The sequence below is a fragment of the Bos taurus genome, chromosome 4, assembly GCF_002263795.3.
Source record: "Bos taurus isolate L1 Dominette 01449 registration number 42190680 breed Hereford chromosome 4, ARS-UCD2.0, whole genome shotgun sequence".
Lineage (NCBI taxonomy): Eukaryota > Metazoa > Chordata > Mammalia > Artiodactyla > Bovidae > Bos > Bos taurus.
In genome coordinates this window covers 43,496,190-43,512,360 of record NC_037331.1, presented here as the reverse complement: position 1 = coordinate 43,512,360, position 16,171 = coordinate 43,496,190, and the positions used below count along the sequence as shown (strand labels likewise).

Below are 16,171 nucleotides of genomic sequence, written 5' to 3'. Positions count from 1 at the left end.
GTTTTCCAAATTTGCTGGCATATTGAGTGCAGCACAGCAGCATCTTTTAGGATTTGAAATAGCTCAACTGGAATTCTGTCACCTCCCCTAGCTTTGTTCGTAGTGATGCTTCCTAAGGCCCACTTGACTTTGCACTCCAGGATGTCTGGCTCCAGGTTAGTGATCACATCATCATGGTTATCTGGGTCATGCAGATATTTTTTGTATAGTTCTTCTGTGTATTCATGCCACCTCTTCTTAATATCTTCTACTTCTGTTAGATCCATACCATTTCTGTCCTTTATTGTGCCCATCTTTGCATGAAATATTCCCTTGGTATCTCTAATTTTCTTGAAGAGATCTCTAGTCCTTCCCATTCTATTGTTTTCCTCTATTCTTTGCATTGATCACTGAGGAAGGCTTTCTTATCTTTCCTTGCTATTCTTTGGAACTCTGCATTCAAATGGGTATGTCTTTCCTTTTCTCCTTTGCCTTTTGCTTCTCTTCTTTTCTCAGCTATTTGTAAGGCCTCTTCAGACAACCATATTATCTTTTTGCATTTCTTTTTCTTGGGGATGGTCTTGATCATTGTCTCCTGTACAGTGTCATGAACTTCCATCCATAGTTCTTCAGGCACTGTGTCTGTCAGATCTAATACCTTGAATCTATTTGTCACTTCCACTATATAATCATAAGGATTTTGATTTAGGTCATACCTGAATGGTCTAGTGGTTTTGCCTACTTTCTTCAATTTAAGTCTGAATTTGACAATAAGGAGTTCATGATTTGAGCCACAGTCAGCTCCTGGTCTTGTTTTTGCTGACTGTATAGAGCTTCTCCATCTTTAGCTGCAAAGAATATAATCAGTCTGATTTCGGTGTTGACCATCTGGTGATGTCCACATGTGAGTCTTCTCTTGTGTTGTTGGAAGAGGGTGTTTGCTATGACCAGTGAGTTCTCTTGGCAAACACTGTTTGCCTTTGCCCTGCTTCATTTTGTACTCCAAGGCCAAATTTGCCTGTTACTCCAGGTATCACTTGACTTCCTACTTCTGCATTCCAGTCCCCTATAATGAAAAGGACATCTTTTTTGGGTGTTAGTCCTAGAAGGTCTTGTAGGTCTTCATAGAACCTTTCAACTTCAGCTTCTTCAGCATTACTAGTTGGCGCATAGACTTGGATTACTGTGATATTGAATGGTTTGCCTTGGAAACGAACAGAGATCATTCTGTCATTTTTGAAATTGCACCCAAGTACTGCATTTTGGACTCTTTTGTTGACAGTGAGGGCTACTCCATTTCTGATAAGGTATTCTTGCCCACAGTAGTAGAGATAATGGTCATTTGAATTAAATTTGCCCATTCCAGTCCATTTTAGTTCACTGATTCCTAAAATGTCAATGTTCACTCTTGCCATTTCCTGTATTACACAACTGATATACTCCTACTGCAGAAGCTTAGAAACTTTTTGCCACTTTAAAGTAATGGCTTTTAATGATTTGCATTATTATCTTTCAGTCTGTTTTTTGAATGTATGTATATTAATTATAAATTCTTAAAAATTGTGATGTTTAGAGGCAGGAGGTACATAGAGAAATCTCTTTGCCTTCTGTTCCATTTTTCTTTGAACAGAAAACTACTTAAAAAATCAGTAAGAAAATATATTTATAAAGTCTATAAAAATTGGATCATGCTATATTACAGTTTTATTTCCTGCAAACTAGTTTAATTTTACTTTGCAAAAATATATTCTGTTGTAGGTTTATAGCTCATATTCTTTTTTTTTTTTTTTTTTTCATATTCTTTTTTTGCCATTAAAATTCTATAGTTGTTTTAATCTTTGGTGTTAGAAGTCAGGATCATGGTTACCCTTTGCAGTACTGCATAAAGACTGAAGGGAACACAGGGGTACTGGGTGCTGTTTATTTTTGTGAAAATTGAGCAGTTTATGGTACTTACATGCTTTTTTTCCTGTATGTATATTATACTTTAATAAGCTTTTAAAAGTTTAATAGTTATTGAAAAATACTTTTAGGTTAATAAATATTTAGGGGTAATTGGGAAAAGAAATGTGGAGACATTACAGATAAGTGTTTTCTTCAGTTGTGATTTTAAGTGATATGTAACTAGTTCATTTAAAAAAAGTGTGATTACTTACGCAATATTAACTTATATATGTTTCTAGGCTCCAGCTATTTGTGCTGACATTTTATGGCTGAATGACAGCCTGTGATATGATTTCAAGGATTTTAAAACATCAAAAAGTAAGAGTAGTGAGCTAATCTGAAGTATGAGAACAGTTTAATCAATTCTAGAACTTTAGAATAAGTTGTATATGAGCATATATCAGAACTAGAAAAGGTTAGTTTTCATTCCAAACCTAAGGAAGGGCAGTGACATAGAATATTCGAACTACCGCATAATTGTCCTCATTTCACATGCTAGCAAGGCAATACTCAAGATCCTTCAAGCTGGATTTAGACAAGGCACGGGAATCAGAGATCAAATTCCAATAGCCATTGATCAAATGGAAAAAGCAAGGGAATTCCAGAAAAAACATGCGTTTCATTGGGTATGCTAGAGCCTTTGACTGTAGATCACAACAAACTGGAAAATTCTTCAAGAGATAGGAATACGAGACCAACTTACCTGTCTCCTGAGAAAACTGTTAGGACCGGACGTGCAACAATGGACTGGTTGAAAATTGGGAAAGGAGTATGTTAAGGCTGTACATTGTCAACCTGTTTATTTAACTTATGTGCAGAATGTATCATGTGATATACCGGGCTGGGTAAATCACAAGCTGGAATGAAGATTTTAGGGAGAAATGTCAACAACCTCAGATACACAAATGAAACCACCCTAATGGCAGAAAGCAAAGAGAAACTAAGGAGCCTCTTGATGAAGGTGAAAGAGGAGACTGAAAAAGTTGGCTTAAAATTCAGCATTCAAAAAATGAAGATCACGGCATCTGGTCCTGTCACTTCATGGCAAGTAAATGGGGAAATAATGGAAACAGTGACAGACTTTATTTTCTTGGGCTGCAAAATAAAGCCGATGGTGACTGCAGCCATGAAATTAAAAGACGCTTGCTCCTTAGGAAAAAAAAAAAACTATGACAGACTTAGTGTATTAAAAAGTAAAGACATCACTTTGCCCACACATGTCTGTATAGTCAAAGCTGTGGTCTTCCCAGTAGTCGTTTAATGGATGTGAGAGTTGGTCCATAAAGAAGGCTAAGTGCTAAAGAATTGATGCTTGCAAACTGTGATGCTGGAGAAGACTCATCAAAGTCCCTTGGACTGCAAGGAGATCAGACCAATCAATCCTAAAGGAAATCAACCCAGAATATTCACTGGAAGGACTCATGCTGAAGGTGAAGCTCCAATACTTCGGCCACCTGATTCAAAGAGCCGACTCCTTGGAAAAGACATTGATTCTTTTTAAAAAGTAGTTTTATTTATTTATTTTTGGCCGTGTTGGGTCTTTGTTGCTGTGCACGGGCTTTCTGTAGTTGCAGCACACAGGCTTCTAATTGCCATGGCTTCTCTTGCTGCAGAGCACGGGCTCCAGGGTGCACAGGGTTCAGTAGTTGCACTCCCAGACTCTAGAGCAGAGGCTCGATAGTTGTGGCACTTGAGCTTAGTTGCTCCGTGGCGTGTGGGATCTTCCCAGATGAGGGATCAAACTTGTATTTCCTGGATTTACAAGTGGATTCTTTACCAATGAGCTACCAGGGAAGTCCTCAAATTGGTATTTTTAAAATTAATACGTTTCAAAATATTTGTTAAGTACATAGATTTGATGTTTTTTAGGAATTATCTGTTTTAGTAGTCCAGAGAGTGGTTCGGTATGGTAGCTCCTAGTCTCACATAGCTATTGAACAGTTAAAGTTGAGCTACTTTGTATTGAGATGTGCCATAAGTTTAAACTGTAGACTGAATTTTTAATCTTATTATGAATAAAAGAATGTGAAATATCTCAATAACAGTTTTTTAGTATTGGTTCCCTGTTGAAAAATATATTATTAAAATTAATTTCACTAGTTTCCTTTTGTTTCTAGTGTGACTGCTAAAAATGTAAATTTACTTATGTGGTAACCCTTATATTTCTATTTGACAAAACTGATCTAGACAGTAATCTAAATAGACATTAGATGATTAATACCTGAATTTAGAGTAGTACTTATAGAAAGAGAAGTATGAAGGGATTTGAAGGAATTATGCTATTGGCATATGTGGTGTATAATCTTGGCTGTTACAGGATATTTTGCAGTTTTGTGTGAAGTTTTGTGTCATAACTTTGTAATTGTAGTGAGCTTTTTGAGGACAAGGACTTCATCACTATTTTAAAATTCTCCTCTACATTGTTGTTGCTGAGTGCATAGGAGCTTGGTTGAACAAACAAGAATTAAAAGGACATCAAATAATTTTGCAGATACAAAGTTTGAATTTTAGAATGTGAACCAATGATTCTTTGCGTTCCTATATGCTTTATTTTAATATCATAGTATCACTAGTTAGCCAAGTCAGTCATGTCTTTTTTAAAAGATACAAGGGTAAGGCAACTTAATATCTAGTCTTTTATATATATATATATACACACATATATATATGTGTACATGTATATGTACACACATATATATGTATATAGATACATATATATGTATATATTATATAGATATATCAAACTCTGGGTAGTCTTTTTATATCTTCCTTCATTTAGCCCTGGTGTAACCTATGAAAATTTATCATCAATTTCATTATTTTATACATTAGGCCATTGAGAATGAGTATTTTTTCCAGTGTTGTAACAAATATGCCCAACTTCAAAACTAGCCCTTTTTCCACTGTAGTTTACTCTCCTGATTAAAGTTAGCCAGTTATTTTAAGTGATTTGAAGTTAGGCTGATGTTGTGTTGGAAATGAAGTAGGTGAAGAATAATCTGTAGAATAAAATTTGTAATGCTACATTTTGACAGCTTATGATGTATATATTCCAGTGTTTAATGTATGAAAGGAAATTTAAAAATACTTCCTAAAAACTTAGAGAAAGAACAATTACATCTTTTTTTCTTTCTGATTTCCTTGGTGTATTGTAATTTGAGAAATTGGACTGTAGTTCATGAAAGAAAATTGTATAATGTTTTGAAGTATTTATTTTGTCTTTTAGATAAAATCAAAGACAAAATTAAAGAGAGAGATAAAGAAAAGGAGAGAGAAAAAAAGAAGCATAAAGTAATGAATGAGATCAAGAAAGAAAATGGAGAAGTAAAGATTTTACTGAAAAGTAAGTATATATTCAGTGATTTCAGTTGTACGATATTGTTCAGTGTACTTATTGGCTTAGTGATTAAAATAAGAAATGTTACTTGGTGCTGAATTTTACTGAGAATAAACATTTGTGGTCAAGATATGAAAAGTTAATAGTGGACTTTTCTAATCTGTTTAGTAATATGTCTTTAGTATATTTATTTAGTGAGTTATTGGAAGTAGTAAAGGTAATTATTAGGTTCCTTGAATCATTTAAAAATAGGTTATGTAATTCTGTGTTTACATTACTAGTTTATGGGTATTTGGATAATCTAAAAGAAGAGACTAAAGCAATTTTAACCATGATAGAGAGGTATGGCAGAGGCAGTGATCTTACCAGTGTTTGATGATAATCGCTATGCATAGTTTACAGGGAGTATTTTACTCTGAGCTAAATAACAAGATGTTCTGTTTTACTGTATGTTTTTGCAAGCTGAAGAATATCCTCTTTTTGTTTCCTATTTTTTTCTCATAAAAAAATGAGAAAAATAACTAAATAACTAAAATAACTGTTTTAGTTAGTTATTATGTGGGGGTGGATGGTTAGGTAATAATATAGATCCTATCAATAAATATGAACTCTTCGAGGGAGAATTTGTGATAGATAGTTTTAAATTCACTCAGATAGGAGGTAAGAAGAATTAATGGCATTTGCTTGCTTGATAGCTAGCAAATTCATTAACTGCCTCATCAAGTCAACAATTTGTTGATCATAACACGTTGACTTTTATTAATTTCATATTGAGTTTACATGTGCATAAGCCTTTCTGTCTACATATGGGAGAGAAGTCCGTAGCACTGTAGGTGCAATGAAATTAATTACATAATTTAAGGTACATAGACTTTTAGATTCTGTGATTTCATTTAACTCTTTGTCCTGTTTCCACATGTTCTTTGGTGCACTTTGGCTAAGCTCTTATTTTCTACTTGTCAGAACTTTATTTTCTAAAAAATTCTTTAGACCCTGAAGAAACACGACAGAGCTAAGATTGGTGACTACTTGGTTAACGCTCACGGGCCTTCGTCTTGTTTCTTTGCCAGTGTGTTTGATGTGTGTTGTCCAAATAGATTGTAAGCCTCTGAGGCAGGAATTGAATATAATCACACTAGTGCTGTACAGCAGCTTATGATTAACACTTGAAAAGTTTTCTTTTCTTTACCATGTTGGTTTACTCATTTTTTAAATTGCTTTAGTCACATAGTCATTTTATTATTCGTTTGAGTGTACAGTGTTGTAAATTCCTATGACTGGGTTGAATGTTAAATTGCTTGCATACCATTAATGTGAAATATGTGAACCTGGAAATTACATATGCAAGCAGAATTTTAAATAACCTAAGAAGTGGAGATTTTTCTAGTAATATACAATGGTAACCTTGATTTTGAAATAAATGAAAAGCTTAAGAGATAATTAAGCTAAACTGAAACCTAGTGATGATAGAGGGGAATAAAAGACATTTGGAAATAAATTGATCTCTGGGATGACGTAGGAAAATATACTTCCTGTGAAATGGAGGTAAATAATAATTACTGCCTTTCAGGGTTGTGGAGATTAAATGACGTTAAGTATAGGGGAAGTACCAAGTACAGTGTCTAGTCCACAGATATTCAGTAAACAGATAGGAATCTTTCTTGTTAACTTGTACGAAAGATGAACTCTTGTGCTTAAAAACAATGAGAAAACTTATCTCTCCTCGGAGGGTAAAAAAAAGTGAAAGTGAAAGTCGCTCAGTTGTGTCTGACTCTGGGACCCCACGGTCTATACAATCCATGGAATTCTCCAGGCCAGAATGCTGGAGTGGGTAGCCGTTCCCTTCTCCAGGGGATCTTCCCAACCCAGGGATCGAACCCAGGTTTCCTGCACTGCAGGCGGATTCTTTACCAGCTGGAATAAAAACATGATTAACTTGTGAGATTGTGCCTGTCCCATGGTAAGCAGTGAGTGAGTATTAGCTGTTGTTATTATCAGCACAGTTTGTCCTGCATGTGTGGCCAGCCATTTGCCAAGTGAGCGTTATGACCAGGGAAAGGCATCCTTTGTCATTGGTGACCTGAAGCAACAGGAAAATCAGTTAGGTTGGGGAGTAAGTATGCTGTTCTTTACTGCCTTGTGCCCCGTTTTATGGTTTTTAACTTTTCTTCTCTTTATAAGTTTCTCCTTCTGATGATGCTAACATTGCAACTTATGGCAGACGCAGGCATGGAGTGGGTAATGACCCTTGAATATCTGAAATAGATGCTAACTGTTTCTCCACACCAATCTTATTTCCTCCAGATTTTCATTAAAACTGCATCGAGTATGACTAGAGTTACATACATGATTATATACATAGCAGAAAGGTATTATTAATGGAGAAATCTTATAAGTGTTTTTCACTGATAAAAAGGAGTTTGCTTTATTAGAAACAGTTTAAAGGAACAAATAAATGTGAAACATAAGCTTATTTAGCTCATTTTTTAAAATTTCTAATGTCTACCAATTACTTTTTCTGAATATACTTATATGTTCTAGTCATTTTTATGTTCTTTATTGATAAAGGTATAAGAACATGGATGTTACCAGTATAGTATTTTTGAGAGTAAATTTTGTCATTATAGCATATCAAGGAGCTTGATGGTGAGCAGGTGAAAAGGGCATTAAAAGAAGCCAATGTTCAAGGTTATTGTTAGTGTACTAAAGGTCACGGGTAGGTAATTCTTGAAAGGAAGAGTGAAAATATTGCTGTGCATAAAAGGAAAGTCATTCCCAGAGACCACAGGCTGAAAATAGCTAAGCTAATTACTACTTTGTTTCTGTGTATGATAATGAAATTATGTGTATTACTTCCCATAGTCGCGTCTGACTCTTTGCAACCCTGTGGACTGTAGCCTACCAGGCTTCTCCATCCATGGGATTTTCCAGGCAAGAATACTGGAGTGGGTTACCATTTCCTTCTCCAGGGGATCTTCCCAACCCAGGGATTGAACCCGGGTCTCCTGCATTGGAGGCAGACGCTTTAACCTCTGAGCCACCAGGGAAGCCCCTATTACTTCACATATTAAATATGAAATCAGATCCAATGTTTCTGGCAACCTTTATTAACACTAAAAATATACTAAGGTTAGGAATGGGAATTCTAGTGATTTTGTAATTTTTAAAGATTTTTAAAAAATAACTTGCCATTAGTAACACATACTGGTTTTTCTTTTTTATCTGTGTTTGTGATTTTTTTCCTGTCTCTATCAGAGTGTCTCTTCTGGCTGTGTGTGTATCTCCATTTCTCTTTATGTCCGATTCTCCCTTTGGCTATCTGTGCATGTGGGGAGGGGGCGGGGAATGTGTGTTTGAGATCTACTGTTAGATCTTCAAGGGGAGGGTCTCCCATCAACTACATTTCTATACTTTTTGAGGGTCCAAATTACTTAGCAATTCTTTCTGTTGCGGGTATTTACCAGGATCCTCTAGTAAAACACTACAGTTCTGATGTATTAGGCTCTGTTCGAAGAATTATGAATTTAGAGTAAATATGTACTTTAAATACCTTTTAGTATAAGAGAAGAACATTGATATTCAAAATAGTCTTACCACCTTAAGTATTTAAAAATTTCCTACATATGTATCTATTGCATTTCATGCATCATTCCAAGACAGGAAATGCATGATTATATAAAACTTAAAAATCTATCTAGTGAAGGCTAGTGTTTGATTTGTTTTAAATGTAAAGAATGCATTTTATCTGTATCCATTGGAGGGGAGGGGTCCCAAAGACTGCCCCCAGATTTGATGATTTGCTAGGAGGACTCATAGAACTCGGCATAAATTTGTACTCATGGCTATGACTTATTATGGTAGAGGATACAAAGTACAATCAGTAAGGACAAAAGGCACATGTGGCAATTTCTGGAGGAAGCTAGGCACAAGCTTCTAAGAGTCCTCTCGTAGTGGAGTCACACAGGATGCACTTAGTTCTTCCAGCAGTGAATTGTGACAACATATATGAAATGTTGTCTACCAGGGAAGCTCATTAGAAACTCAATAATTAAGGTTTCTGTTGGGAACTGGTCACGTAGGCACCCCCTGTCTGCTAAGTCACTTCAGTCGTGTCCGACTCTGTGTGACCCCATAGACGGCAGCCCACCAGGCTCCACCATCCCTGGGATTCTCCAGGCAAGAACACTGGAGTGGGTTGCCAGTTCTTTCTCCAATGCATGAAAGTGAAAAGTGAAAGTGAAGTCGCTCAGTCGTAATCGACTCTTGGCGATCCCATGGGCTGCAGCCTACTAGGCTCCTCCGTCCATAGGATTTTCCAGGCAAAAGTACTGGAGTGGGGTGCCATTGCCTTCTCCCACCCCCTGTCTAGTTGTAGCAAAATCCAAGGCTCCCAGAAGGAAAACAGGTGCTCAACGTAAACCATATTATTTGCAGAAACAGTTTAGGCACAATGAGCCACTTTTATCAGAGAATAGTAATAACCTTCCCAAAATACAAGTTCTCAGGTGCCAACCAAGGGCCAACCTTGCAAGCAGGCCTTTCTAAGGATAGCACTCTTGGGCATTTTATGTTAATTCTCTTCTGCTCATGGTGCTCACTTTAGTATTTAATTATAATTTTTCATATAAGTTTAATTATTTGATTTTCAATATAATAATCTTTTGACTAATTTGTTATTAGCTAGCCTTTCTCAGTTTCTGACTATTATACTACAACTATTTTCATCCATCTTTATGACTAAGAAATGAACTATTGTACCTGTTTTATTTTAATGTAACATGTATTTGAATATTTTCTATTTTAACTTTTAAAAAATGTATTAGCTGTAAATGTAATAGGGTATTAAGGTTATATTTTCATTCAAATGAAATTTTGCTTGTATTGGCAAGCTATTTAATTTGTGCAATTTTACATTTGTTTCTAGTTTAGTTATTAATTATACCTAGAACAATTAAACTGTTTTAAGTTCTAGGTTTTTTTTTTCATTATTGATTTTATTTTTTTTAAGTTCTCTTCTAATTCACTACTGTCTTTTTTCCTTGACTCATTTGGATTTCACTTACATATATAAACTTATTTTTATCTTTCATTTTGATTAACTCCCTGTTTTAACTTTTTTATTACTAATTTTGTTGCTATTAACTGAATCTGATGTTTTGATCATTTATACTTGGGTAGCAAGTATGAATTTGTTAATATATTTTTAACTTACATATAGACTCTTGAGAAAATTAACACTTTGCATTTTATGAATTTGCAAACTTGTGCAATCAATAATGTTAGCAGATTTTTAGTTTTGCTTTTCACAGTGACACCAGTTTGGCCTTCATTTCATACTTATGAATTTTCAGAAGAGATGGTTAATTATTAACATTAAACTTTCCATTTTTAAGAATTGCTGTGAACTTGAGAGAATTTTTATGCTTTTTGTTTCAAGGTTAGGATGTGGTGAAAAACTGACTGAACTGCAAACAGGGGATAAGCCTGTAAACGTCAGGTAGTCTGTTGGTGAGAGAAATCTTTGTATTTGTTAAATGTTCATATATAGCAATGTACTAGATGCCAGAAATGCCAGGAGGGATTCAATAATTGGTGGAAAAAAGGGTTTCACTATGAATTCATTAAAGTTATTTGTTTCACTCATACATTATCCTGAAGGATATATGTTATACAGACATCCTGTGAATGAAAAAAATAATAACTTTGTATGACTATATCATATGTATTCATATATATAGAATATATAATAACAGTTTATTAATTTAGAGTGAAGATATTTCAGTTCCAAAGAAAAATGAAAATAACCTAAGAGTTGTCTTTATAGGATGGGTAAGAAAGTCCAGTAGTGAGTACTGGGGCAAGGCAAAGATGTTTTGGGGAAAGGAAATAACTTTACTAGTAGTAGAAAAATAAAGTAGGATTAGGTATGTTTCATAAGAAATTGTAAGTAGTGTAGTTGACCAGAGCATGGGGGTACTTGAGGACACTGAGTTTGGATTCCAGACTGAAGAGACTGTATTTTACTTGGTAGTCATTGAGAACCCTTGAAAACAGTTGAATCAAGGGATGAACAGAAGCTTAGATCAGAAGCTAAGGCAGTAGTAGTATCATGGAAGTTAAAAATAATCAAGGATGATGTGGGTGATTACATAGAACCTTGGAGAGATCAGGAAAAATGATTTGAGAGAATATCATTGGATTTGATATTTGAACAATCTGGGATAGAGTAGACTGGAAACAGACCCAGAATTTAAAGGATAGAAATAGTCATGTAATAAAGATAAGACACTGGTGGGTATAGTGGTTCTTTATGAGAAGTTTGATGGTCAAAAGAAGAGGAGAGAACTTTAAGCAAGGGTTTTGGAGTTGGTGGGAGTGACTTGTTTTTGGAAAGTAGGCAGGGCATCTCATTCACCAGAGACAGAAAAGAATACTAGAGATATGTGAAGATGGAAAAATTTAGATAAAGAAGCAGGTTGCGAAGATTTAATTCATGACTGGTTATCTGTAAAGGTGAAATAACAGACGGAAACAGTGAATGCTTGTTTTTCTCAATTGTCATTTTAATAACTTTTTTTATTTTGTCTTAGGAACCACAGTATTTTCTTGTGAGGATGTTTGTTCTTTTCTGTGTTTTTTATTGTCTAGAAATAAATATACTGTGATAATATTGTATTTAATATGTACACTTAAATTCTATAGCTGTATAGCCACTGTAGATTAATCTTTAATTCTTTGAATTTCTAAATTTCTGAGCCTAGTGTCTACTTACCTTTGGTTACAGAGGTTCATTAATATATAAACTTATTATTGACCCATTTCTTTTTCTTTTCTTTAATTTCTCTCTTTACCAGTACATGGATATCATTTGTACTTAGGACATGAGAAATTATTCTGATTTTGTCATCTCTTATGATACGTTGCTGAGTTTTCACTGGGAATTTTGTAGACTCTAGTAGATCTAGAATAGCCCATTTTAGATTAAAGAGTAGTTTATGGAAAAGGAAGTATGTAAAGAGCTAAGGAGAATTTCTGTGTTTGTTGCTTATATACTATGCAAGTGTTTTTCTCCTTTGCTGATTTGTAAATCTTGACACCTGTATATAATGTGTAAGAACTTAAAGTAAAAAAGATACATATCAATGGGAAATATCTGCAGGGCATTCATTGTTCACATTGACTTTTGTTCAGCTTTCCATTTCTGATTTTCTGTATTTAAAATTTGAAGACTATGATTTCTAAAACACTAATTTCATTACTTCATTAAATACTGATTGAGCATCTACTTCATGTTAGAATGGTACTACTCACTGTAAGCATAACTGTCTTAAGTCTTCCTCTGTGTGTATGTGTGCCTATGTGTGTGGAGAGAGGGAAAGAGCCTGACTAAATTACGATTATCAATACTGTGTAAAACAAGTCCCAAATATAAACTTCATTTTGTGTAAACTTTGCTTATTTGTTATAAAACAGTTCCTGAAGCATGATATTAAAAGAAACTAAAATGCGTAGTTTCAAAAAAAATTTTTCCCAACAGGTGGGAAGGAGAAACCAAAAACAAGTGTAGAAGACTTACAAATTAAGAAGGTAAAGAAGAAAAAGAAAAAGAAACACAAAGAGAATGAAAAACGGAAGCGTCCAAAAATGTATAGCAAATCTATTCAAACTATCTGCTCAGGATTGCTGTCTGATGTTGAAGATCAAGAAGCCAGAGGTATCCTAAATGATACCATAAAGGATTACAGTGGAAAGAGTTTGGATACCAAGAATTATGATTCCAAAATTCCAGAAAACAGTGAGTTTCCATTTGTCTCATTAAAGGAGCCACGGGTTCAGAACAACCTCAGAAGGCTGGACACTTTGCGGTTCAAACAGCTCATTCATATTGAGCACCAGCCTAACGGAGGTGCATCAGTTATCCATGCCTACAGCAATGAACTCTCCCATCTGTCTCCTGTGGAGATGGAGAGGTTTGCAGAAGAGTTTGTGGATCTGGTGTTCAGTGAAAATGAGAACTCTGCAGCTTTCTATGTAATGGGTATTGTTCATGGGGCAGCTACTTATTTACCTGATTTTTTAGACTACTTTTCATTTAATTTTCCCAATTCACCAGTGAAAATGGAGATATTGGGAAAGAAGGATATAGAGACAACGACTATGTCCAATTTTCATGCTCAGGTAAGAGGTTTTAGTTGTTAAAGTTTAATTTAACTTTTAATTATATGTTTTAGACAAGTTTATTATGTTCTTTGATCCTCATTTTCTTACAGGTTTGCAATAAAAAAAGGTAAGGATATAATGAAACCTCTTGGAGATATTAAGAATAAATTACTCTCTGGATGTGAACACTAGAGTTTAAATTTCAGCTTCTATTTGTCTGTATTTTCTTAAAGATAGTGAAATAATTAAGATTCTGTTGTCCTTTTTTCCTTGGATTTATTTTGCGAGTGAAATGAATTTGCCTATTTATTATTCCAGTCCATATACTAGTTCTCCTGCCTGAACATCACTTAAAATTGTCTTCTTGCTTTATGAAATAGTGCTTTAAAAGTGCATAGCATTGGATTCATCATATGGAAGGTGCTGAATAAATGTTGGGTATTCAATATATTGTGGTCCAAAGGAATCATTAGTTAAATATGTGATTATGTGAGAATATTAGCATATCAGTGCATATATTGAGCTAATTTCTATTTCCTACCCTTCTCATTGTAGAATATACATTATTTTAAATTAATTAATTAATTAATTTTGGCTGCATCATGCAACTTGTGGGGTCTTAGTTCCCTGACTAGGATTGAACAGTGAAAGACTGGAATGCTAACCATTGGACCGCCAGAGAATTCCTGAATATACATTATTTTAGAAAGCAGAGGCAGAATCCAGTCCACTGGCTTTTAGAAGTGAATGTAGGCCCATCTAAAGGCTGGTGCATCATTATTCATTCTCAGATCAGAGACTGCTTAGGCCGAAGATCAGCAATTTTCATGTTTATCTGTGCTAAAGTTTCCAGTATTCTAAGTAATAATTGATATTCTGGTTTGAAAAAAGGAAAAAAAGTGAAGAAAGTTTCAGAGAGATCTTAGTGATCATCTGTCCTAATCTTTCTCAACTTAAACAAACACAGATAGGAGCCATTTAAGATTTTAAGGTTGGCAGCAGTGCCAGAAGTAGAACAGTCTCCTTTATCTTCACCCAAGACCCTTTTCCTTATTTTGAGTGTGTATCTTTTTTGTGTGTTTGTTTAATATCTGTTCAAGTTATAGTTTCCACTTTAAATGATAGTCTGGACATTCAGTCACACCCTCACATACCAACCTCCCCACCCCACAGTATGTTTGATGTGTATTCTATAATATACTGAAGTCTGGATAATGTGCTTGTATTTAACATTTTAATATGTGTGTGTTGGGGGGGGGGGGCTACTTACTGTTGGAGAATTAGAATTTAAATATTTTTTAGAGCTGAAAGGGAGCTGTAGAGCATTTGTCACTTGCTCTGTCATTTTATAAATTTCATAATGGTTAGTAGACTGGCATCTAGTAATAGTGTCTACTATTTATTGAGTACTGCCTATTGACTACCAGGAACTGTTTTAAGTACTTTATATGTAATAACCCATTTAATCTCCATTACCATTTAATTTTAGCAATGAGGACAGAGAAGAAATAACTACCCAGAAACCTTTGGTATTAGATCATTGATTTGTTTTTCATTTATTTTATGTCTGCTAAGTGCTAGGTTTTATGATAGACCTCTTAGCTTCCAATGTAATTTATTTCCACTGTATCATAAACTTTCTTTTGCCATACAATGCAAGTTATTTCAATCATCTTTTAAATGTCACAATACATATATTTGCTTTTCAGATAGCTTTTAAGGTTAGGAAGTATTAATTTTTTATTCCTTGTTATTTATTAAATGATAAGCATTTTCATCCTAACTTGTGTAATACATACAACACGAAACCATACTTCTGTTGCTAATGCAATATTTTGCTGGGACTTGTTAATCAGGCCGGTGTGTGACTATGTAGTGAGTCTCAAGTCCTTGTAGAGCCACCTACCCTGATTGCCATTACCTGTTAGAGCTCTTGGATACCACATACAGTTGCAGCCTTTGTTACCAGTTGTGCCTCTGGCCCTGTATCTGTGTGATTCGCCAGCTACAGGGACTGCTTTTACCTCTTTAACTTTAGATGGGTGGCAGGAAATTGCCTGTGCAAGGTCCATGTGCCTTTACCCCATGGTCCTCCAGATCCAGCCATTCCCGTGGTGTGAGAAAGAATATTTAGCAAAAAGCTTCCCTGAGCTGCTCATTTGATGTTTCGCCAAACCAGATTCTTTGTTTTTTTAAGAGCTTAGAAGACTGAGGAAGTTGTTTTCTGCAGACTAGTTTTCTGAATATTTAATTAAAATCAGAGCAGCCAAAATCATTTGCCCTATATCTGTAGACACTAAACGATGACAATGTAAGTAAGATGTAGCTATTTCTATGATCTTTATAGTGATAAGGTTTATCTTTGTAATATTACTCTGTAGTTTTCACAAAACTTCATTTTTATATCTGTTTAGCCTTTATTCTTGAATCATGTTAATTTAAAGATTTTTTGGTGTATGTATCGGTGTATATCTGTGTACACACACAGACACACACAGACACATGGCACTGCCAAAACGGATCAAGGCACAAGACATCCTGTTCTTTGCTCATTGGTTTTGGAATTCTTTTTACTTGTATAATTCTGTTTCTCATCTTCATCTATATCCCTGCAGATTGCCTGAAAAATTTGAAAATATGGTGGAATTACGTATTGTCTTATAGGTTATGTCATTTTTCTGATGTGACTCTGAGGTTAGTGATATAATATCAGTCAAACTGTATGATAGAATTCTGTTTGAGAATAAAAAT

At 34.7% G+C, this 16,171-nt stretch overlaps 1 protein-coding gene and 1 non-coding gene across 3 annotated transcripts in view; one reads left to right on the top strand and one right to left on the bottom strand.

Moving 5' to 3' along the window:
• RSBN1L (round spermatid basic protein 1 like) overlaps nucleotides 1-16,171 on the top strand; it is an 87,199-nt gene that overhangs the window by 35,905 nt on the left and 35,123 nt on the right. For both annotated transcript variants that reach the window (XM_059886051.1, XM_002686750.6), the window contains exons 2-3: nucleotides 5,150-5,266; nucleotides 12,798-13,438. In XM_059886051.1, the coding sequence (XP_059742034.1) occupies nucleotides 5,150-5,266; nucleotides 12,798-13,438 (758 nt within the window). The remainder of the gene's footprint in view (nucleotides 1-5,149; nucleotides 5,267-12,797; nucleotides 13,439-16,171) is intronic.
• Nucleotides 8,236-8,307, bottom strand: TRNAW-CCA (transfer RNA tryptophan (anticodon CCA)). Its single transcript has one exon. It is a non-coding gene; the product is annotated as a tRNA-Trp (tRNA).